Raw genomic sequence first — 22865 nt, 5'->3', positions numbered from 1 at the left:
AAGTCACCCAGAGTCCCCTGCACAAACCCATTTTTTTGAGAAACAAAGGTTAACAAGACTCCCTACATAGCTTTCATAACAGGGAGGTTATTCTTGCTCTGGGAAGGGCATTTGGGAAAGAGAGAAATGAATTCTAACTGTGGGGTTCAGGAAAGGTGAGGTTTTGAGCTAGGCCTTGAAGGACAGGAAGAATTTCAACAGGTGCGATGTGGAAGGCACATCAGAAATAAAGGTGTGCGTGAGCCAAAGACTGTTGCAGAGATGAGTAGGGAGGGAGTGTCTGTCCAGAAATGGCGAATCTGGTGTGTCTAGATCTGGTTAGTGGGGAGGGTAAAAGATGGGTCTGGAAGCTGGGGTCTTGACTGCCATGCTGAGAATCTTGGGCTTTGATCTAGAGACCGTAGGGAATTAATTGGTACTTTTGAGCAGGAAACTCATGATGATGTCAAGAGTATGGGGGTGAATAGTAGTTGGGAAAGTCCAAGGTCAAGGTGAGCAGCTAAGGAGGCTACTCCAGTGGTCAAAGTGGGAGGTGATGGTGACCTGAACTGGGGCAGTGACCAGGGAAACCATGGGAGGGGACAGATGGGAGGGAGATCACAGGGCTCCACCCAGCCGGTTGTCGCCTGGTTAAGAAAGAGGGAGAAACTGAGGTCTGTTTTCTGAGGAGGATAGTAATGCCATTACTATCACTATTATTAAACACAAAACAATGAGATGTCAGGACAAGCACGTGAGTTATCCGGCAAGCTGTTGAAAAACAGGATCAAAGCCTAGGAGAAAGGCAAGAGCTAGAGAGTTAGACTTGGGAGGTGGATGCAGAGAGGTGGTAGTTGCAGTCATGGGAGTGATGGGTCGTCCAAGGAGGCAAGATCAAAAAAGGCCCAAGGGAGGGCCTCGTTGAGGCAGGAGGAAGAAGAGGCGTCTTGTGGGGCATGGGATCCCTGAAGCCAGGCAAGGATGAGGCTCAGGGAGGGTGGCAGCAGCCTCCAGGGCTGCAGAGTTTGAGTGGAAGGACAGCTGAGAAGAGGACGTTGACTTTGGTGAGCTGGGTCTCTGCTGGGAAGCAGGTCCAGGATAAGGAGATGTCCAAGAAGCAGAGGCAAGGAAGGAAGGTCACCTTCTCAAGAGGCCGATGGGAGGAGGGAAATAAAGATATCAGAGGGAACTTGAGGAGAAACAGGTCAGGGAGAAGATCAGGGAGTGCAAACGCTGGAGGAGTGGCTTGTTTTATTCTAGAGCAAGCAACCAAGCACTTGAACCTGTCGTAGTTCAGGGGCAGGAAGGGTGGGTGGGTGCAGGGAGAAAAGGATGTCAAAGGAAGGACAGTGGGTGCAGCACGTCTCCAGGAAGAGGTGGAGGGAGGGAAGAGATGAGAGCAGAGACGGAGAATTCGCTGAGTAGGAGGAAGGGTGTTTGGCTGGGCGGTCCGAGTGGGCGCACTTTAAAGAAGAGTGGAAGCGGAGCATGGGCCCAGTGGTGGGGACAGGAATCCTGGCCTGGGAAGGAAATTCTGTGATCTTACCCAGCCCTCTGTTCTCTCCACCCGAGTGGAGGTTCTGGGACCTCACCCTGCCTCAGGCGTGCTGTTCTGTCACAGAACAGCTCCGGCAGCCACACCCACCACAGGTGCGCCCCTGTTCCCTGGCGCTCAGTCTTCGCATCAGTTCTCAGCCACCGATGCTTGGCAGTTAATTCTCCAGTCCAGGGCAGGAAGCATTTTAGCTGCTCAAAGTTAAAAAATCAAGAGTTCTTGCCGAGCCCAGTGGTGCACACCTGTAGTCCCAGCCACTTGGGAGGCTGAGGCAGGAGGATCGCTTGAGCCCAGAAATTTGAGGCTGCAGTGAGCTATGATGCCACCACTGCACTGCACTCTAGCCTGAGTAACAAAGTGAGACCCTGTCTCAAAAAAAAAAAAAAAAGTTCTAATTACTTCCTTAAATAGGGATATTAAAAATTTTAAAGATGTGCTTTTTGTAGTATTGTTTTAAACTAAATCTAAACCCTGGGCTCGATGCTAAAGGTTGCATCCAACCTACAAACCTGACCAGAGGGCAAGGGTGGGTAAACTACGTTACTGCCACCCGTGCGGCGAGGAGGCCCTCCGGGCACTGGGCATGAGTCGGTGCTCCAGAAACAGAGGCCACTGTCACCATTACGTAAAACAGCCAGAAATGGCATAAGGTTAAATGCCAAGCAAAAGAGCAATATATCAAATGCTGTTTATAACTATGTCACCAAGTAAAAGCACAGGTAACTAAAGGAAATTAACCCAAATGCTTAGTAGTCATTGTCTTAGGTTTGATTGGAGATGAATGATTTTCTTCTCTTTTGTATTTTCCAAAGTTTATATAAGCATGTGTTGCTTTTAGATTTTTTAACTTGAGGCATAAAACATACAGAAAAGTGTACAAAACAAATGTGCAGCTCAATGATCCCAAAGCAAAACCTACGGCAGGACCACGCTGGTCCACAATTAGAATATCGCCAACACACCACGGGAGCCCCCCTGCTCCGGCCCCTCTCCATCTCCTCCCCAGCCAAGGGTAGCCAGCATTCTGACTTCTAACTCCGTAGTTCAGTATTGCCTGTTTTTGAACTTTATATATAAAATGATATAGCATGTTTCATCTGTGACTGGCATCTGCAACTCATCATTGTGTTTGTGAGGTTCTGCTATGGGTCATTCATTTTTATGGTTGTTAGCGTTTTATTTCTTTTATACATATATAAAATATGTTTGTGTGTATATGTATCTCACAATTCTTGTGTCCATTTCACCTTTTATAGACATTTATGTTGTTTCCAGTTTCACGATGTTGCAAATAATGCATCGATAAGATTCTCATACACATCTCTCCATGCACATGTCATGTATTTCCGTTGGGCATAAACCTAGGAGTAGAATTGTTAGCTTATCATGTGTTCAATTTCAGTAGATAATGCCCGCTGTTCTAGTGTGGCTGGGCCAGTGTAGACACCTATGAGGGCAGGAGAGCTCCCAGTGCCCCACGCCCTTGCCAACACTTGGTGTTGCCCAACTTTCTAACTTTGGCCAATCTGGCAGTGTGGAGTGATATCTCATTATGGTTTTCAGGTATTCCTTTTTAATTTAAGAAATTAAGCAACTTTCAAAAATAAGGTGTTTCTCAGTATCACCAGTGCTTTGTCTGATGCCCGCACCGTAGCAAGCACTCAGAGCATTTGAAGAAGTAGTAAAAGGATGAATGAATGCTGGATTTCAAGAGCGCTTCGGGGCTCCTAAATGTGCATCTGTAACATAGGCTCTGTCTTGGAATGTCTGGGAAATTCAGCAAAATGTACTTCAGGCATAACAGAGGCTTTGAGAAGAAGGGTGATGTTTTCCAAAAACTCAAAACTTGGGGGTAAGGAGATAATCTTTGCTCCTTTTCCTCCACCTGCCCGCAGTGTAAGTTGTGGCCACACCGGCTCCTGAGGCATGTCCCTGTTTGTGTGTCTCTTCCAGGGACGAGGACCTGATCAGCAAGTGTGGGGACGACGCGCGCATCTACGTCACGTTGCAGTACCACCTCATCATCTTCATGCTCATCATCTGCATCCCCTCCCTGGGCATCATCCTGCCCATCAACTACACGGGGAACGTCCTGGGTAGGCAGAGCTCAGCGGGCCCCGGGGCCTGGCCACAAGACCTAGGGGCAGCCAGGGAGGCCGGACAGAGCTGGGAGGGCCAGAAATCTGGACTTCAGTCCTGCCTCTGGCAGCTTGTTGTCATGTGACCTTAGATGAGCCAGGCTTAGTTCTCTGGTGTGGAGACTGGAGATGACCCCTCCTTCGTCACCAGTTTGGCCCAGGGCCTGGCACATAGCAGGCATGCAGTATTAATTCAGTTGGGAGCCCAATGTTTATTCGTGTCCCTATGCCGCACATGGCCAGGTGCACAGGGAGCCCCTTTTGTGACATGTGACCCACTGCACAGATCCCTGGACCCCCTGTGATGGACACAGCACTGTAAGTGTAGAATTTGTCTCATGGGACTTCTACCCACACTCTTTGGAACAGGGCAAGTCCTTTTGACAAAACAGCACCGTGGATGAAAGCTTGGCTTCGAAGACAGAAAAATCTTAGCTCCACATTTTGCCTACACCTGCTCCCCAGAAAATACCTTTGCCCAAGCTAGCAAATTATTGAATCTTATATTTGGCAAATCAGCCTTTCTAGGCCTTGGTTTCCTCACCTGTCTTGGGGACTAGAGATAGTGTGCAAAGTGCCTAGCACAGCGGCCGAAACACAGTAGGTGCTCAATGAACGGCAGCTGCCAGTATTGCGCTTAGAATCATGAGAATGGACAGAGCCGTAGGGAGGCTGTGAGCTGGGCAGTGCAGAATAGCACCTTCAACGCCCAGGTGGCGGCCAGTTGTACCACGATGCCTCAGTTGTCTACCGGTTCCTCTTCAGCCAGAGGCAGACCTTAATTAATTCAGGGTATCACGTTGAATGTCTGTGCCACCAAATTCCACTACCAGAGTAAATGCCATCTGAGTCCTGTCTTTCTGATTCTCGGAGCTAGTGAGATGTTTGAACCAACAAACGGATATACTTAGCCAGAATGATTTACTGTTTGAATGAAGCAGGGTCACATTTTTGGACATTGCCGGTGGTGATAGTGTTGCTAATTTCATCATTCCGCCCATGGCCGGATAGCTGGTTCCTTCAAAATGCAATCACTGGGTGTCTATTGTGTGCCAGTTGTTGGAGATACCACGCAAAGACTTGGTCTCACTTTCCCACTGAGAGCCCCGGTCAGCAGTGCCAGGGAGACGAAGCCTCTGAGGTTTTGTCAGAAGCTGGGGACAAGCTCTGGGGCCCCAGAAGGAAGAGCAGGACGTAGGAAAGCATCTCTACACCCCAGGCATCAGTCATCCAGGAACCCTGGATTCTGGCACCCGCAGCCATCAAAGAGCCAGGCTCAGGGTCGGCAACTTTCTTCTCTTTCAGACTGGAGTAGTCACTTTGCTCGGACCACCATTGTCAATGTCTCCACAGAGTAGGTACCTGATCTTCTTACCTCCCGTTGCACTGGCCGGGGCACTGGTGGGGAGAGGTCTACGGTGTTGGTCCGCAACACGGGCACCGCTTTGCTGATGAGAAGAGCCCTTTCCCGGGAACCCAGGTCCCGAGTGGGATGCCAGAGCTGCATCCCCTGGGCGGGGCAGGACTCTTGGCGCCTCCACGTCCTCATCTGTCACGAGTGAAACGACCCAAACTGCCACTCCTGAAGACGTGGAGAAGTGGTGCTAGTTGCTTAGGATGCCCAGCTCTGGAGAGGCGGGGACCCTGTACTGAGAGAGGTTTGAGACGTTGTCTCCCTGCCCGCCTGTAGGCTCGGGTTGGCCCTCGCAAAACTGAGTTTCTGAATTGTGACCTGCCAGTCTCCCGGTCTGATGCTGCGTCAGAGGGACGGAGGAATCGGAGACTCGGGTTCATGCCCACCTCTGCCCGCCTGGCCCTGGATCTGGGGCAGTGCACCACCCGCTCTGAGCTGTGGTCCTTGTGCGTGTCCACAGCTGGGAAGGGCTGTTGGCCATGGTCTCTAAGCCCCTCCCCGCCGCAGCCCAGGAACCCGAGGGTTTCAGCATCAGCCATTGGCAGCCACATCCATTTGTACTGAGCCAGATGCAGCCCTGCTGGGCCACGCTGAGGCCCTCTAGGTGTCTGGGTCAGGCTTTGCTGACTTCCTGACGAAGCTGCGGAAGCAGTTTCAGCAAGTGTGAGCGGGGTTCACACACCCCTGCCACGCTCTGCTCCCCCACCCCTGGCCCTCCGCCCCCTGCACTCTTGCGACATACGACATACCGACATACCGTGGAGCAGACTGACTTTGCCAAAACTCTGACATCAGCAGAACGGGGCCATGGCATCCTCTCACCTCCCTTTCCAGCCGGCTCCTCCCCTGGGGGCTGCCAGCCAGAGCAGGGCCACTGGCGCCTTCCCTGCGCCAGTTGCAGGCCTAAGGTGCTTATGCCTTAGCAAGAGAAAGTGAATTCTAATAGAGCAGCCAAGAGCCTTGGACATCCACGAATCCACACTGGCAGAGAGCTGGAACGTTCCTCAGAGACCATGTAACCTTGCCCCTCCGTAGAAACGGAGGACCGAGACATTGAGCTCGGTGGAAATGGCATGTGGAGTGTCAGGCCTGGGCCAGGGAGTGGGGCAGTTGTTTTGAAGCAAGGTGGGCCTTGTTTTCTCTCCTCAACCCACACCAAATAAGGCGGGCCCTATTTCTGAACAGTAATCCTGGCCAGATGCCTTGGGACAGCATCACGTGAGTCCAAAGCAGGGGTGGCAAGCGTGGCCCAAGTGCCATCACTCTGCCTACCCCAGGGGAGGCATAGCGAATTGTCTGGGCCTCCTCCCTCCAGGCCTGCATGTGACCCTGGGGCCCTCCGCACACGGCCTGCTGGGCACAGCACTGGCACTGGCAGGGTGACGTAGTGGGGAGGAGTCTCAGTACTGCAGCAGCTCTGGTTCACCTCCCGGCCCTGCCACTGCTATGAGAGACCGTGGGTGTGGCCTACCCACTCCGCCCTCATTTCCCCGTGGGTGACATGAGGATAATCACAGTCCTACTGTACATGGCTGTGGGGGTCTAGTGAGCAAATGCACTTACAGCACTTAGTCCCACCCTGGATCTGGCACACAGTAAGTGCTCAATAAATGCTAGCTCTTATTAGCTGGGGTGGGACCCCCCCCAACTGATGTCCCTTCCGAGGTACCTGAGTGTCTGAACTCCACGAAGGTGGTCCTGAGAAGCCTGCTTGTGGGGTGGGAGGGGGGTCCAAGAAGACTGAGGGGTTGGAGAGGGGGTCTGGGGAGACTGGTGGGTGAGGGGGCATGGGGGTCAGTGTGGGGTGGGAGGGGGCCAGGGGTGGTACGGTGGGCTCTGTGATGCCCGCAGCCCGCCGCACAGGCGCCCCTTCATGCTGCTGCTTCTCCCGGCAGAAGCAAGCTGCTGTGGCTACACAGCCTCCTGTCCTTCGTGTACTTCATCACCAACTTCATATTCATGGCTCATCACGCCATGGGGTTTGGGCCCAAGAAGAGCCACAAGGTGAGTAAATGCAGCACCAGCAGGGTGGCCATTCCCTGCCGGAGCCCCCTCCTGGCCAGGCCGTCCTCGCCCAGCCTTCCCAGGAGTCCCACCGTGGAACATCCTGGGGGGGGGGTCCCCCTGAGCAGGGGCCAGCTCCTCCCCTCGGCCCTGGAGGACAGTCACCTGCTCCCACCTCTCCAGCCCCACCCCCACCCCGCTGAAACTTTCCAAACTGGTTGGCAAATAGCTGCTCCCCAGGTGGCCCCATCCCTGCACCTCTGCTCTGGCCCCTCCCCAAGGCCCCCTGGACGCCCTGCCAGCCATGAACTAAAGGATTAACAAGCCCTGGGGGGGGGGGTACCTTCCAGAGTGGCCAGGGCCCCCTGCTGACTGCCAGGCGGATATTTTGCCTGGCCCTGCCCACACCAGCTGGGCCTCTGCCCTGCCCTTCTGCAGTCTCCCTGAGGTCAGAGATCCCCTGTCCCATCCTGTGCACCCCACTGTCTCAGTTTGGGAGACCCCGCCCCACCGCCCAAGCAGACCCTGAGAGGAGGATTGAGTAGCATTCATTTACTTGGGAGATGGTCTCAGAAAAGGCCAGGAGGGGAACAGGGAAGTGAGACAGGGAGAAGGCAGCCGACACAGGGAGTGTTGAGTGGCAGCTTGCCATCCTGGGCACCTGGGGCGCAATCCCAGTGGGGAACTCCAGGGGGCGCGGTGTGGAACACACGCCCCGGAATTTTCCCAGCCTGGAGGTGAGCACTCAGGGGTATTTCTCCACGAACTCGCTGTCTACCACTGGTTGGGGGCTGCATTGGGGGCTTTAACTCCTGCTCCTTGCTTGCCCTGCGCGAGCCAAACACACCCTCAAGGCCAGGAGGGAGCGCCCGGCAGGGTCTCAGCGTTTGCAGCACGCAGTGCCTTTGGTGTGCAGAGATGAATGCCGGTGGCAGGCACCAGCAGTGTCACCTGTGTGGCCCAGCACCTATGCTCTGGTGGGGAAGGGCAGCAGTGACAATGAGGATGACACCCTTGGCTCCCTTCCTCAGCCTTTCAAAGGTTCAGTGGGGTGGGGTCAGGTCGTTGGGGGCCGCCCACCCAAAAGGACTGATTCCGTTTAGCCAGCCCGAGTGGAAATGTACGTACCCTGAAAAATGGCCCCAAACGCTCAGCCTGCCAGGCACGGTGGCTCCATCTCCTCTGACCAGCCTGGACTTGGCTACTTCACTTTTCCCTATTGTCACCAGAGGCATCTGCCAAGATCCCCGAATCTTTGGCATGGTCTACCAGACTGTCATCTTGAAGGTGATGCCTCAGGAAGACATTTCCCATTCACAGAATCAAGTATTAAGTTTGGGGGAGACTTCCCCATGCTCTCCCCAGAGTCTCGCTCGCTTCCAAACTCCCCAGGCCAGAATAATGTTACGGATTTCCCTAGTGACGTGGGGCTTTACGCCGGACCAGTGGCAGTTGCAGGGAGACCAAAAATCATCGTGGGCAGCCAGGAGGTGTGTGCAGCCCTTCCCACTCATGCGCCCCAGTCCTCCACCCTGGCCCCGTCTGCAGCCTCCTGCCCTCCCTCTCTTGCCCACAGCCGCCCATGGCAGGGGGCACAGACAATAACAGAGGGGCACAGACAATAACAGAGGCATGGTTTGCTGACTTCAGAGCTGCCAGGCTCAGCTGGCACACCACAGGCTGGGGACACTGGCATGTGGCTTTACTCACAGGAGACAGTGGGCATCAGGCAGCCTGGCGTGAGCAGAAGCCCCTGGCCACCAGAAGACCCCGATATCTGGAATTCCTATACAAGCATAGTCTTCTTTCTCCATTTACCCTTCCCGGCCAGGTCACAAGGACACTAATGATCACCTATGTGCCCACAGACATCGAAGACCCAGAGATCATCATCAAGCATTTTCAGTAAGTGGCTGGGTTGGGCCAAGGCAGGGATGGCCTCCTCCTGGTAGCCCTGCCTGGGTCCTCAGGTGGTAGTGGGTTGGCGCAGGATGGTAGGGCTAGGGACACCCCAGATGGTGGCTCTCCCTGGGCTCGGCTCAGGATTGGACTTTTAGAATGGGGAGGGCCGCTGGGGCTGGATCAGGGTTTCTGAAGTCAGGGGTTTCCTGCGTGGCATGCATGATGTGAGTGATGCTGATTTTCCTTTCTCCTGCTGCTCCGGCTGCTGAGTCCAGGGAGCCCCTGGACCACAGCTATTTAGAGCAGATCATCTTGAGACCTCATTTGTGACCCGAAGTTCCTGGCCCCGGGGACCCTGTCCACTGAGCTAATTATCTCTTTGTGAGCAGCTCTCTGCTGGGTTCCCCGGTAGTTGGAGCTCTGTCCCCGGCCCTGTTCGTGTAGAGAGGATTCGGCAGCTCTCAGATTATCAGGGTTCAAACCCTGAAGTTCAGCCTTAGGAGCAAGCGTGGACTCTCCCATCCGGGGGCCCCAAGCGGCTGAGCTGCCCGGCCTCGTGGGCTGTTGTGGTGGGCAGGGGGTAGGGGCAGCACATCCCCGACCCCACAGGCTGACTCAGCATCCATGTTTGTGGCTGTAGCGAAGCCTATCCAGGGTGCATGGTGACCAGAGTCCACTTCTGCTATGATGTCAGGAACCTGATCGACTTGGATGATCAGAGGTGAGCCCACAGCAGGGCCTTCCGGGGTCTGGGGTGGGGTAGAAGGGGAGGATGGGGCTCTGCTGGCCCCTGACTGGAAGGTCCTTCCCCCTCGTCCGCCGCTGGCAGGCGCCATGCCATGCGGGGCCGACTCTTCTACACAGCCAAGGCCAAGAAGACTGGGAAGGTGATGATTAGGATCCACCCCTGCTCCCGCCTGTGCTTCTGCCAGTGCTGGACCTGCTTCAAGAAGGTAACTGGTGTGGGCATCAGGGGGACGGCAAGGGCGGGTGGTGACCTGGGGCTCCAGGCCCTGTGCCCTTGCCCGCAGCTCCGGGCCCAGGCCTCATTCAGGTCTGTTCTGGTGCTGCCGCACCTGGCTCCTCCCTCCCCTTCCACCAAGTCCCGACTCCCTGTTGAGCATGCGGATGAGATGTAGCCTTTCTGAGGCCACCTCTGGAGCCATCCAGGCAGGTTGGTCTTAGAGGGGGGGACCAGAGAGAAGGCCCAAAGAGAACACAGCCAGCTGCAGTGGGCTGTCAGGCCTTGGGCTTCCAAAGAGATAGGACAGAAATGTTTGAAGTCAACAGGCTCCATCTGATCATCCGACCGCTGTGGCTGGAGGAGGCCTCAAGACTTGGTATCAGGGCAGTGTTAGGAGTGAGAGCAAGTGCACGCAGGTTTTGAGAAAGATTTCTCTAGACAAAGAATAAGATAGAAGAAGTTTAGGGTCTGGCGGGCTCAGCCTGCTGGCTCATTCCTCCAGGAAGGAGGAAATAGTCTCTCCCACCCAGGCCAGGGGCGTGGCTGGAGGAACAGGTGCAGGAGGCTGGAAGGCACAGCCCAGGCCCTGACCTCTCCCTCCTGCTCTAAAGTCAATGCAGCCGCTTTCTGAGCACCAAACACAGATTCGCAGCTGAAGCCAGACGGAACCTCTGATGGGCTCTTTGCCAGGTGACTGCGTGTATGTGGTGGCCAATGCCTTCAACAATACCCTTCCCCAGACACAATATTCTGCTCCACGTGGCTACTTCAGCAAGCTCAGCAGGAGCTACTCAGCTCCCCCAGCAACCAACCAGTCGGGAAACCACAGAGTTCTCAGGAGATGAATTTCTAGTTGACCCCACTCTGCACTGAGGGTCCCCTCCACCCAGGTTTCCGTGGTGACAAGGTTACAGAGCAGGGAACAAAGGGCAGCACTAGGACTGGGTTCATCAACAAAGCAACCCCTTGTTGTAGACTTGGTCCTCCCTCAAACACTCCTCCTGGCTTCACAAGTGTCTGCTAGTCAGTCTCTTGCTGACTGAAGGGGCAAATATTAATACAACACCATCAACCGGAAAGCACAACTGCAAACCTGGCGGAAGCAGCAGCATGTCATGAGCCAATGATGGTGATCCCAGCGAATTGCTCACAACCCCTCCGAAGCCATGAGGCTGGCAGAGTCAGACCCGTGAGCAACTGAAGAGGAGAAAGCTGACCAGGGTGAGGACGGGAGGTGGCCTCAGCGAGAAGACATGGAGATCAAAGAACCGAGAGAGGGCCTCCAGAACTGTTTGCGAAAAAGAGACTCTGGGCTTGAGCTGCCAAAGTCAAGTGTGAAGTGAAGAATAGGCATCCCTGAAAATCTGGCAGAAAACTATAGCCAAAATTCTTAGTTCGTTCTAAGCATTAACATATGGTTGTCATTAAAGTCTACATTTTGTTAAACAGAAAATAAAATTGTTTTCATTAAAAAAAAAGAAAGAAAGAAAGAAAGAAGTTTATTTACTTTTCCCTGGGCGGAAAAAGGGCCAACACGGAAGTGAAGGAGGAAGAGCATGTTGGCAGAGAGAACCAAGTATTCAGGCTTTTATTTAGGGGGTGAAGGTTTGTGGCTGTAGCCAAATGAACAGGGTACTGCTGCATCCGCTCCGTTCTTCCTTCACGGCAGCAGGATGGTAACAGAAACTGCGGCAGGATGTCAGAGTCCAGGAGTCGGCTCCCCCGCCTTTCTTTCCTTGGAGACAGGATTATCGCAGGAGATGTGACTCTGCCCTGGAGACGTGGCTGAGGCCTGAAGCTCGGACCCTGCTGTTCACTCAAGAACTTTCCAGACTGTAAAAAGTAGATTGTCAAAGGCGATTGAGAAAGAGAAAGATTTCCATCTCTTTTCCATCTGTTCAGCTCTTTTTAGAAGTTCTGCAAAACAGAGCTCCCGCGGGGTGCCTGTTAGGGAGAGAACTCACAGGATTGATGTTTCACTGTTACTAGGAAATTGCAGGATTAGATATTTTCCTGTTGACTTTTGCTGGGCCGCCCCTTTCAGGCAGGACTGAATTCCAGCCAGTCCAGAAAAAGAATCGTTCCCCCTCTCCTGAAAATGCTGCGAACACATCTTATCACCTCTCTGGGGTGCACCCCCTTACCCTCAGCCATGCCTCACTTTCCCCAGATCTAAGGGCAGGGAGCAAATTGCAGAGTCATAGCTCCTTCTTGTTCTAGAGGTTGGACTTCGGAGCCACCGAGGGTCCTGAGTGAGCTCTTTGCCAGGCTTCAAGGCCCCCCACCCCCAGGCTGCTGAGGGAGAGGCGCCCCGTGTCCAGGCGAGGCCTCTCCAGCTCTGAGGGCCGCCTCTCGCCCCAGGTAGACGCAGAGCAGTACTACAGTGAGCTGGAGGAGCAGCTGACCGACGAGTTCAACGCGGAGCTCAACCGCGTCCCGCTGAAGCGACTCGACCTGATCTTTGTCACCTTCCAGGACTCGAGGATGGCGAAGCGGTGAGTACCAGGGCAGTGGCTTGTGGTGCCCTGCCCAGCCCTGCGAGTCGGCCTCTGCTCCTCCAACACCGGCCTCTGTCACCCCTCTCCCAGCCAAGGGGCAGAGGAGAGCCAGCCTCCCTCCCGTTTGCCGTATTCTGACCCTCGCTCAGCCCTCCACGACCCCCGTGGACCGCCGATGTCTGGCTCCCCAGCGAGATGGCTGTATGGTCTTCCCCGGCTGCAGGGGCCCAGCTGGTCTGTAGGGATGCCCAGGCCTGGGCTCCTCCCTCCTGTATGTCCTCGCTCCAGCACAGAGATAGTCAGCGTCGCCTTTGACCTAATGGTTCCTCTTCCAGCCTTGACACGTGTGGTGTCCATCTTCTCCCTCATGGCGTGCACATCGCCCGCTCTGCTCACCACAGAGAGTCAGGATGGAGAAGCCCTGTTTCCCCTCCTCTCTTGCTGCAGGCCCTTGCCCCCCAATTCATAGCCCTCTAGTCCCTCTCTTCTCTGCCCCAGCCTCTGGCAGCCCCACCTCGACAGGGAGTGAATTAGGTTCACTCTGGAATGTTCCAGAAGGATCCTTACGACTGGGCCAAAGTCCTAAGGGAGCTCCAGAATCCTCAGTCAAGCACTGTGGGGCCTCTTCTCCCAGGTGCAGCCTGATCATGCACAGAACTTTGTCCTCACCCACCCCAGCCCTGCAGAGGGATAGCGGAGCTGCCTAGATTGTAGTTGCAAACAATGGTGCTCAATTGTGCAAGTCACTTGCATTCGAACTTCTCATCTGCCAAATTTCGTGACTGATTTCTGCCCTGTCCACCTCCCAGAGGGTTGACAAGGGAGATGTGTTCTGTTCGAAGTGTGTGTGTTGTATAAAGCAATACACCTGCCTAAGATAATGTCGTTCACTTTCTGAGACATCATCATTTGGCTGAGAGGATCTGAGGCTTGACCACAGCACAGCAGGAGGTAGAAAGCCAAAGATGGGGCTCCAAGGCGGATACCTGCCCTCTTCGTTTGTGTCTCTAGACACCTGAATTTAGTAATCCCTGTGATTGAGATGCTATTAATCACCAATTAGTACACAGAAAGAGCTCAATAATTGGCAGTTACTGATACTAAGATGAGGCTAAAATTAGCACCTCCCTCTCAATCTCAAAGAAAGAGCATGTCTGTGCTGTCACTGCTGTTAAGACGGAAAGGCAGAGACAGACCCAGCCGTACCCTCCCCTTCCTGGGCAGCCTAGGCTCCCTCCAATGCCCCTTTCCTCCAGATTCGGGGCCTTAGAGACTGTCCACCTGGAAGGTCCTGGGAGGCACATCCAAGGCTTCAAGATGAGCTCCCATGCGTGGGACTGCCACAGGAGCCCTGGGACCCTGGCATGAGACCCTCCTAAGCCCCAGACCTCTGTCTCCTCTTCCTCTCCCGTCTCTGCAGCGTCCAGGAGGATTACAGGTACATCCACTGTGGCGTGCAGCCCCAGCAGTCCTCAGTGACCACCATCGTCAAGTCCTACAACTGGAGGGTCACTCTCGCCCCACACCCCAAAGACATTATTTGGTAAGCACCGTCTCCTCTGAGCTCTCCTGAGACTGAAGGCGGCAAGAGGACGGGGCCTTCTCTCCCCACTTTATTGCCCAAGAGAGACTCCCCGGAGACTGTGCCCAGGGCTGTCCAAATACGGCCCCCACTGCCCGTGCCACGGACTCTCCCGAGCACCACAGCCTCTGCCTACCCCCAAACTCAGCCCCACAAGTGTGCAAGGTGCCCAGGCCTTGCGGAAAAGGTTTTTCCTGCAGAAAGAACCCAGGTCCACTTTTTGCTCACCTATGTGATATATTCAGAGCCTTTTCAAATGGAATAACTGAGGGATGGCCCAGGGGCCCACTGTGTGCAGGGCTGGGCCCAGGGGACTGAATTAGACCAGGGCGGCCTGGGTCCACAGCCGGCTTGCAGGAATAGCACGTGGCTGTCCCTAGTGACTGTCTCTAAGTGTGCCTCCCGCTCCCTCCCTGCCCAGGAAACACCTCTCTGTTCGCCGCTTCTTTTGGTGGGCCCGCTTCATCGCGATCAACGCCTTCCTCTTCTTCCTCTTCTTCTTCCTCACCACACCTGCCATCATCATCAACACCATTGACATGTACAACGTCACCCGCCCCATCGAGAAACTGCAGGTGCCTCCTCTGCTCAGGCCAGGCCTGGGGGCCCCGGGGGGATCAAGGAAAAACTCAGGCGAGGATGGGTGGGGCCAACGCACCCGGTGGCGTGGAGGTGGCAGTGGTGGGGCACAGTGTTCTTTGTGCTGAAGGGATGAAGGTGGGTCATCGCCCGTCTTAGGGGTGGGGCTGGAGGGGAAAGGAGATGGGGGAGCTGCAGGTGGGTCCTGGGGCGAGTTTGGGGGGACAGGTCAGCATGGGCTCAGAGGCCTTCATCAGACGGCGTGGTCCCAGGCCAGCCGGGGGTGTGGAGGGTGTGGCAGGTGTGAACAGCTCCGTTCTCGCCCAGTTCTCTTGGGCTGAAGGTTCCTGGTTTGAGTGGTGGGGCTGGGGGTGAGGAAGAGTGAGGTAAGTCCCGCACGGCCCTCTGAGGGAAGCGGGGACTCCAGCTCTGTCTCCACCTCCCCCGTGTTCAGACCCCTCCCATCCCGGCGGGGAGCCCTCGGCCCGGGGGAGCTGTCCCTGAAGGTGCAGGACACTCGTCCTGACAGTGCGGCCCAGAGGGAGCACCGGCCTTTCCCCAAGTCTGTAGCTTCAAGGCCGCTACAAGGAGCCTAGAAGGCCCCTCCTGCTACGCTGTCCCCATCCGCATTCCCAGCACCACACACGCAAGTGCACAGCAAAGTCAAGCCACACCACTTCTGCTGCTGACTTTTGTTCCCTTTTGTCACCTTCATCATAGGCCCCAGGCGACATGCGTCCTGGGAGCACCACAGCATTCCCTGGGGATTCTCCTCCCCCACCCTCCAATCCCCTGCTCACCTATCGTCACAGCAGGGGCAGTGTCATCCCCTGTGGGAGACCAGGGACAGCGGCTGGGTCTGGCCTCAGGGTGAAGTCACTCAGGAAAACTCAGGCTGTCCCTCCAATGACCTCAGCATAGAAGACCTGGCCCCTTGGGGGCCCCACTTGGCCTTGGAGTGTCAGCCTCTGCCTGCCCCCAGCCAGGCGGACTCCTGGCCACTAAGGCACAGGAGAAAGGTCAGGCCCCCTCGCCCCCTCCAGGAAGGCACCTGCCCTGGGATTGAGCTGGAGGAGAAGAGGGACATGGGAGGAGTCAGGATGGGCCTGCAAAGGGACGGGGCTCCTTGCACTGACGTCTCTCCTGCCCTCCTCCCCTCTGCCTTACAGAGCCCCATCGTGACCCAGTTCTTCCCCTCCGTGTTGCTCTGGGCCTTCACGGTGATACTGCCTTTAATCGTCTACTTCTCCGCCTTCCTAGAGGCCCACTGGACCAGGTGACCTGGGGGCCTCCTCTCCTCCTCCCCTAGCCCTGCCGTTTCCCCAGCCTCTCCCCCTGTCCTAGCCACCCTCACCAGCCTGGCGCTTGGGCCTCCCCTCTGGCCTAAGGAGGAGAATGGATATGGGATGGTCTTAGCACCCGAAACCACCCCAAAATACCACCAGGTGTTTTCACTTTGGACAGAGGGCCTGGGTTGTTTCCAGGCCTCCAGCCTCCAAGCCCTCTGTAGGCTGTTCCCTCAGCCCCCGGCCACATGCTGCAGGGATAGAGCTGTAGGCATGAGCCTGGCAGTGCCAGGAGTTAGAGGCAGAAAGCACCGGATGAAAAGACTCGTCTAGGAAATGTGCCATGGCCGTGGTGCAGGGGTCTGAAACTCAATCTGACTGTTGACACATTTCGCCCCCACACTGCCAACATTTTAAGCAATCAGGAGCTTTCCCATTTGTTAGCCCTAATGGTCCTATGGTAGTCACTAACTGGTAGAAAGTATTTGCCACATCCTGGGCAGGTGGCATTGCCTTGGGCTGAAGGGTGCATGCGTCTCAAAAGTTATTTCCTGCACCAAAAGTGCCTACCATTCTACTAGGCAGCAAGCCAAAAGGTTTGTCCTAACCGAAAGCCTTGCTGGCCTTTCCTCTGGCCAAGAACAAGGCTTATATAGATCACAGAAGCTCCACAGGGACTCCGAGTATCATTGGTAATGTCTCTTTAATACAGAGATGTCAAATATGTGGCGTGGCTGTGCCTTCTCTTCCATTCCTGTGTGCAGGGCAGACATCACTAGTTGATCATGCTGTTCTTTCTTGCTGCTCCCAGATGTAGCACAGCTCATAGAGCCCTATGGAGATAGCATTGGTCTGCACAATTAAACCAGTTTCCCCCTAGCCCAGATAGTGCTCTCTCTACACACACACACACACACACACACACACACAAATATTCATTAGTGTGTGAGACTAATGAATATCTCTCTTTGTTTCCTTCTAGATCGAGTCAGAATCTGATCATAGTGCACAAGTGCTACATCTTTCTGGTGTTCATGGTGGTCATTCTGCCCTCTATGGGACTGACCAGGTATCTCACCTCCAATTATGGCTCCTTTAAGGCTGGCCTTAGAGTTAGACCCTCCTCTTTCAGAAACTGTAGCGACCTGTGGTTGCTGCAAATCCACTCCTCGTGTGACAGCCCCATGCCCGTCATGGGCGTAGATAAGCCAGGTATCATGCAAACTCTAATGTGTCAGCCATGAACTCTGCCTTCAGAGAGTTCGTCGCCCGGCATGGGGGACAAGGCAAGCCTGCCAGCTGACTGACAGCCCAAGGTAGGGAGGATGCAGCCAACAAGCAGGAGCAGTTGGGAAGAGGAAAGGAGCGCAGTGGGAGAAATGGCTGGCGAAGGTTTGCTGGAGGAGGTGGCCTTGAGCTTGACAGGCCACGGGTTCAGGGCAGGGGTGGCCCAGCACTAAGAAGGAAGAGGGACTGGCCGCTGGAATGAGGCAAGAGCCTTCAGGGCTAGGGGAAGGGAGGATGGAAGGAGGGAAGCCACGCAAAGAGAAATTGAACCCGAGGCCTTAACTCATAGATTGTTTAACTAAGGGGCCGGCCTTGTTCTTGCTTCCAGTTTGGATGTCTTTTTGCGCTGGCTCTTTGACGTCTACTATCTGGAGCAGGCGTCCATCAGGTTCCAGTGAGTAGTCCCATGTGTACCCCCCGGTGTCTGTGTGTTCCACTGGGGCGGGCATGTGTGCCCTTCCCTGAGTCCAACACCTGAATTTGCTCACAGAGGTAGAGGCAGATGCACGTGAACACTCTCGTTAGGCAACATTCTAACCTTCCCTGTGCCCGGACCCCATGGGCAATCTGGTAAAGTCCAGGGGCCCCTTCTCAGAATGATTTTTTGAAATAATTGTGGGTTCACAGGAAGTTGCCCAAAAAATGTATGGGGGCAGGGGTGGTCCCATGTACTCTGCATCCAGTTCCCCATAGTGGTAACATTTTGCATAACTATAGTACAGTATCAAAACCAGGAAATTCATGTTGGGACAGTCCACAAAAAAACTTATTCAGGTATTGCCAATTTTACATGGACTCTCAATGATGTCTTTAAGTACGTAAAATACATGGATTGCAAAGAAAACCAACTATACTGAAATACATTTATCAAAATATTTCAAAAACTAATTTATGACACAGACTTTATTAACACATTGGTAACAAGACATTACATTTTAAATATAGGAAAGCTAAGGTTACATTTTATTGTTTTTAAAACAGTGTGAAAGCTGATCTTGCTTATTGGAATAAACATCAATTTAGGGGCGGACCTTTGACTAGGCAACACGCAGATCACGTTGGACATTTAGCCAATTTTGATCTTTTGTTTTTATGGTTATAAGTGTTGCCAATCCCAGTTTTCAAAGATATGTTGGAAATGACACACAAGCTTCCCGAGCTTGCACAATAAGGCAAGGACCAGAACTCTCCCAGGTTAAACTATCATTGTAATAAGTTTTTATTTCTAAGATGAATGTGTCCATCTTTGGCTGGACCAGTATCTTCAATACGGTTTCTATATGAGAAAGAAGAGGGTTGTGAGTTTATGACTCAACTTTGATGCCATCAAGAAAGAATAGCTTCTGAAGGAGTTCTGGAATATGTTTGGAGGCTTGCAGGTATCTCTTTTCAAGGAAGTTGACAGAATTGTGTAGATGAGGACAGCAGAAAGCAACAGCAGTAACAGGCAACGTGGCCGTTAGGTGGCCGAGTGATTCCTGGTTGAAGTTGGTCAGTTACACCAAATACACGTCTGTAGACAGGAAAAGTTCAATCCTGTGTAATTTAGCAGCACGTCTGATACCTACCATTGTTTTGAAATGGTGACGAGCACGAATGATGCTGTAAGATACCAGGAGTAACTGCAACATGGTGTGAAAATATCTGATTTCAGTTGGTGATAAAGTCACATCAGCAGCTAACACTACTAGGATTTGCTCCCCATAATCTTAATGGAAGCAAATGCTCAATTTCAGTTACAGATTAGTGAAAATAAAGATGTAATTTTTTTTCCCATGCAAGGTCACAGACCCCCAGAATCTCACTCGTGGACTCCCTAGAGTCTATGGACCCGGGTCAGATACCCTACTTTGCATCAAGCCAGTGCACATGTCCCCTAAAACACCCACACTTTACGTGGTCCACCCCCAGCCCTGCCCAAAGGGCTCCTTGTTAACTTAAATTGGGTTGGGGATGTATCAATCAATCTCTCTCTCTCTCTCTGTCTATATGAAACTTCATCCTCCTTGTCTGTCTTCCGCTTCCCCTGCTCTTCTTCTCTTCCTCTCTCCTCCTCCCTCTCAACATCTCTCCCCTCTCCCTGTGCTCCCGGCTGCTTTTGGTGGCTTCCCCTCTCCCCCACTGCCCAGGTGCGTGTTCCTGCCAGACAACGGCGCCTTCTTCGTCAGCTACGTGATCACGGCAGCTCTCCTGGGCACGAGCATGGACCTGCTCCGCCTGGGGTCGCTCTGCTGGTACAGCACCCGCCTCTTCTTCTCCAGGTCGGAGCCAGAGAGAGCTCATATCAGAAAGGTGAGGGCCAGGCCTTTTCTGAGCACAGCCCTCAGTTTCTCTCGGGAGAGTATCACTGAGGGGTTCTGCTGGGAGCACCGAGGGACCTGCGGTTGGAGGGATGATGTGGCCAGGCGGCTGCGCCGTGGACTCCAGGGTTGGGAGGGGGCTGTCTCCAGGCCTGAGCTGCCAGCCAGCGCCCAGCAGGCCGGTGACAGCTGCAGGAGCGGCCAGGCCGGGGGGACTGGGCAGCCTCAGGGTGACCCTGCCTTCTGCTCCAGGACCAGGCCACAGACTTCCAGTACGGGCGAGAATACGCGTGGATGATGAACGTCTTCAGCGTGGTGATGGCGTACAGCATCACTTGTCCCATCATTGTCCCTTTCGGTGAGTCATCGCTGGGACACACCCGGGGCTGCTCACACTCAGACTGGGAGGAGGAATTGAGCCCCGCAGCATCAGGCCACCTCCTGGAGCATGAGCAGATCTGGGACAACCTGTGGCAAGGAGGTGTCAGGGCCGGGATGGGGGGAGGGGGCTGAGATGAGACGGCTGCTGCCACAAGATGTTTGTTGAATGAATGCATGAATGAGTGACTCCTCACCAAGCTGGAAGAATAAGTTCTGGGGACTCAAGAGAACCTGCTGGTGCCAGAGGTCAGCATCACAGAGCTGGCTGTTGTCCTTGGCTCTTGTTACTCTGACAACCCTGAATCTGGCTTCTCGGGCCTATGGGGACATCGGGGTGGCACAGGCCCCAACTGTTAAAGTAGCCACTGAATATGTCTCCATCCTCTGGCCCCCAGGGCTGCTGTACCTGGCCATGAAGCACTTGACAGATCGCTATAACATGTACTACTCCTACGCGCCCACCAAGCTGAATGGGCAGATCCACATGGCGGCCATCTCCCAGGCCATCTTTGCACCGCTCTTGGGTCTGTTCTGGATGCTTTTCTTCTCCGTCCTGCGGCTAGGTGGGTCCCTGCCTGCCTGGCTGTCCCACCTCCGCCTGCCCCCACTGCTCTGCGAGTCCCTTAACACTGACTCTGCTGGAGGGGGGGAGCCCAGGGAGAACAAGACGCCGCTCACGGGACTGGGCCACGTCCAGTGACTTCTCTGGGCCTGGAGGGCATGAATCCGAGTCTCGGCAGAGCTTTGTGGCTAAGGGGAGGGTCTGGCCCACAGGGCCCAAGTTGTATGGATTTCAGTTTCTACCCCTCAGGGCAGTAAACACCATATGCCTTCATTCATTCTGACTCTAGGCTGGCGGAAATAGAATCTTAGCTATTGGAGGCTCTATGACCATGACATTGCCTCCAGGATCCTATAAGATGCCTGGTTTCCTGGGCTGCCAGGAACCTGGAGGAGGAATCAGGGTCTTCAGGGGTGGCTGGGTTCTCACTTACTCTTTGGCTACATGAAGCTGCTGTACCTGCAGGGAGCTCAGAGACACCTCAGGGAAGCAGTCCCCGTGGGCCATAGATGACAATCGCTGGGCTCTCTCCCCTGGGAGGCACCCGTCCCTGGAGGCAGCCCCCAACCCCACCGCCCTTTCCTCTGGGCACTTGACCTTAACCTTCCCAGTGGGGGGTTGTTGATCATCATTTGCTGCTGTAAAAATGCTGCAGGAAGCATCCTGAAGCAGTGACCTTGGACTATAATGACTGCCATGAAAAAGGGACCAAATATCCCCATGGGAAGTGTAAACAACTTCTGCATTTGGGACTGCTTGTCAGTGCCATCACACCGATGACTGAGCCTGCTCACCAGCAAAGGGCTTGCGGGGGCCAGGTGTAGGGCAGAGATTGGGGGCAGTGGCAGAAACGGGGACTCAAAGAGACTTCCCAAGGACAGGTCGGAAGGACACGTTTAACAGGCACTTAAGTGGGTACTTAAATCAACAGAGGGCTGATGTCGTGTCAGGCTCACTGGTCCTGGTCGTTCTCAGAGGCGAATGGGGCAGGTCAAAGCCCTTGCCGAAGTGCTGAGACTGTCCCTGGGCATCTGTCAGCTGGTGGCATCTCGGCTGGTAGACGCCTGTCCATGGCCTCTTCTTCTGCTTGGCAGGTTCCCTCCACACCATCACCATTGTTTCCCTGTCCAACCTCCTCATTTCCATGGTGGTTGCTTTTGTTGGCATCTTTATGGGGAGGTTTTGGATGAGCCCTGACTACAAGGTGAGTTGCCAGCCTGCCCTTCCCCCACTGGTTCTCCCGGCCCCTGGGGACACAGCTCTAGGACACCCTCCTCCCCTGGGTACCCACAGCACCCCAGGATGAAAGGGTCTCGCCTTTCCCTCTGAGCGCGGGGTGTGCGAGCCCAGTGTGCAGCGCGCCTTGCGCTGGCTCAGACCCTGGCCCCACCCGGAAGATAGCTGTTCTCCCCTTTTCCACCCTCTGACACCTCCTCCAAGCAGCGGGCTCCTCCGGTGTGAGTCCGGTCCAGCCACTGAGCTGTGAGCACCACTCCAAGGGCTGCAGGACCCAGAGATGAGGACCTGGGGACGGGGGATAGTCATTCTCTCACCTTTAAAAATCCCAGGCTATTGAACTTGCTGGTGAACCAGCCTGGTGTTTAGAGGCATCCCTGCCCCCGATCCTGTGCCTCCTTCAGCTCTCTGGCAGCGGGGCCCAGCCTAACAATGAGGCTGCCCGGGAAGATGGAGCCTGTCCCCGCCCTTTCAGAGCCATGCCAGCAACACTGTGTTCTAGACCAGCATGTCCCAAAGCGGGTGGACAAAAACATAGCTTTTCATTTTTCATAGTTACTTTTTTTTTTTAATTTCTGCTTATGGCAACTGGCACAAGTTTTCTGTTTATGATAGTGATTGTTTCCTTTTTAAATGAATTTATATAAAGAAAAGACAGTTGATTCTAAGTACCGACACCCTGCTGAGTCAGAGGAGAAAGCCTCCTGCAGGGGGATCTTCTGGCTTCCAGTGTCTCCAGGGCCCTGGGCCCCGGCACCTGTGCCCTCTCTGCCCGGCCCTCGTCCTCCATCCCCGGGCTGGAGTGTCATAGTAGCGAGGGGCCGGCGTGAACGACCCTCCAGCTCTGTCTCTCTAATACAACAACGTCATGTGGTCTGGTTGCCCAAGTGGCCACTCTAGGGAAGGAGGACGGCCGGGGACTGAGACCGTATTGGTTTAGGACTCGCTCCAAACACGGAGGGAAAGCCCAGCAAGAAAGAAGACAGTGTTGAAGTCAAGGCTTTTCCTGGAGTCCAAGCAGGCTCCTCTTTGAACCCCAATCCAAACTCTACTTACTTTCCCCCATTGTGGTCCTTCAAGATAGGGCTGTCCAGAAGGGACCGTCTCGCAGCCCAGCCCTCTCTCTGTCCCCCTGGGCAGACAGAGCATGAGTTGGGTTCAGGGTGGCGAGAGGCCCAGGTGCGGGACGGGGGCTCCT

At 54.5% G+C, this 22865-nt stretch overlaps 1 protein-coding gene across 5 annotated transcripts in view; it reads left to right on the top strand.

Annotated features, from left to right (window-relative positions):
- The window catches only part of TMEM63C (transmembrane protein 63C), a 62163-nt gene that overhangs the window by 35050 nt on the left and 4248 nt on the right, over positions 1-22865 (top strand). For 2 of the 5 annotated variants that reach the window (XM_045563008.1, XM_045563016.1), the window contains exons 8-23: positions 3488-3630; positions 4978-5026; positions 6982-7090; positions 8922-8995; positions 9633-9713; positions 9822-9945; positions 12318-12451; positions 13875-13997; positions 14458-14611; positions 15785-15891; positions 16884-16970; positions 17517-17582; positions 19318-19480; positions 19741-19846; positions 20265-20432; positions 21526-21635. In XM_045563008.1, the coding sequence (XP_045418964.1) occupies positions 3488-3630; positions 4978-5026; positions 6982-7090; positions 8922-8995; positions 9633-9713; positions 9822-9945; positions 12318-12451; positions 13875-13997; positions 14458-14611; positions 15785-15891; positions 16884-16970; positions 17517-17582; positions 19318-19480; positions 19741-19846; positions 20265-20432; positions 21526-21635 (1798 nt within the window). The remainder of the gene's footprint in view (positions 1-3487; positions 3631-4977; positions 5027-6981; positions 7091-8921; positions 8996-9632; positions 9714-9821; positions 9946-12317; positions 12452-13874; positions 13998-14457; positions 14612-15784; positions 15892-16883; positions 16971-17516; positions 17583-19317; positions 19481-19740; positions 19847-20264; positions 20433-21525; positions 21636-22865) is intronic. The other 3 variants (XM_045563032.1, XM_045563022.1, XM_045563039.1) reach the window with 3 other exon arrangements.

Source organism: Lemur catta, chromosome 1 (assembly GCF_020740605.2).
Source record: "Lemur catta isolate mLemCat1 chromosome 1, mLemCat1.pri, whole genome shotgun sequence".
NCBI classification, from domain to species: Eukaryota; Metazoa; Chordata; class Mammalia; order Primates; family Lemuridae; genus Lemur; species Lemur catta.
Note: the sequence above shows the minus strand (reverse complement) of the source record. Positions and strands in the feature narration are given on the sequence as shown.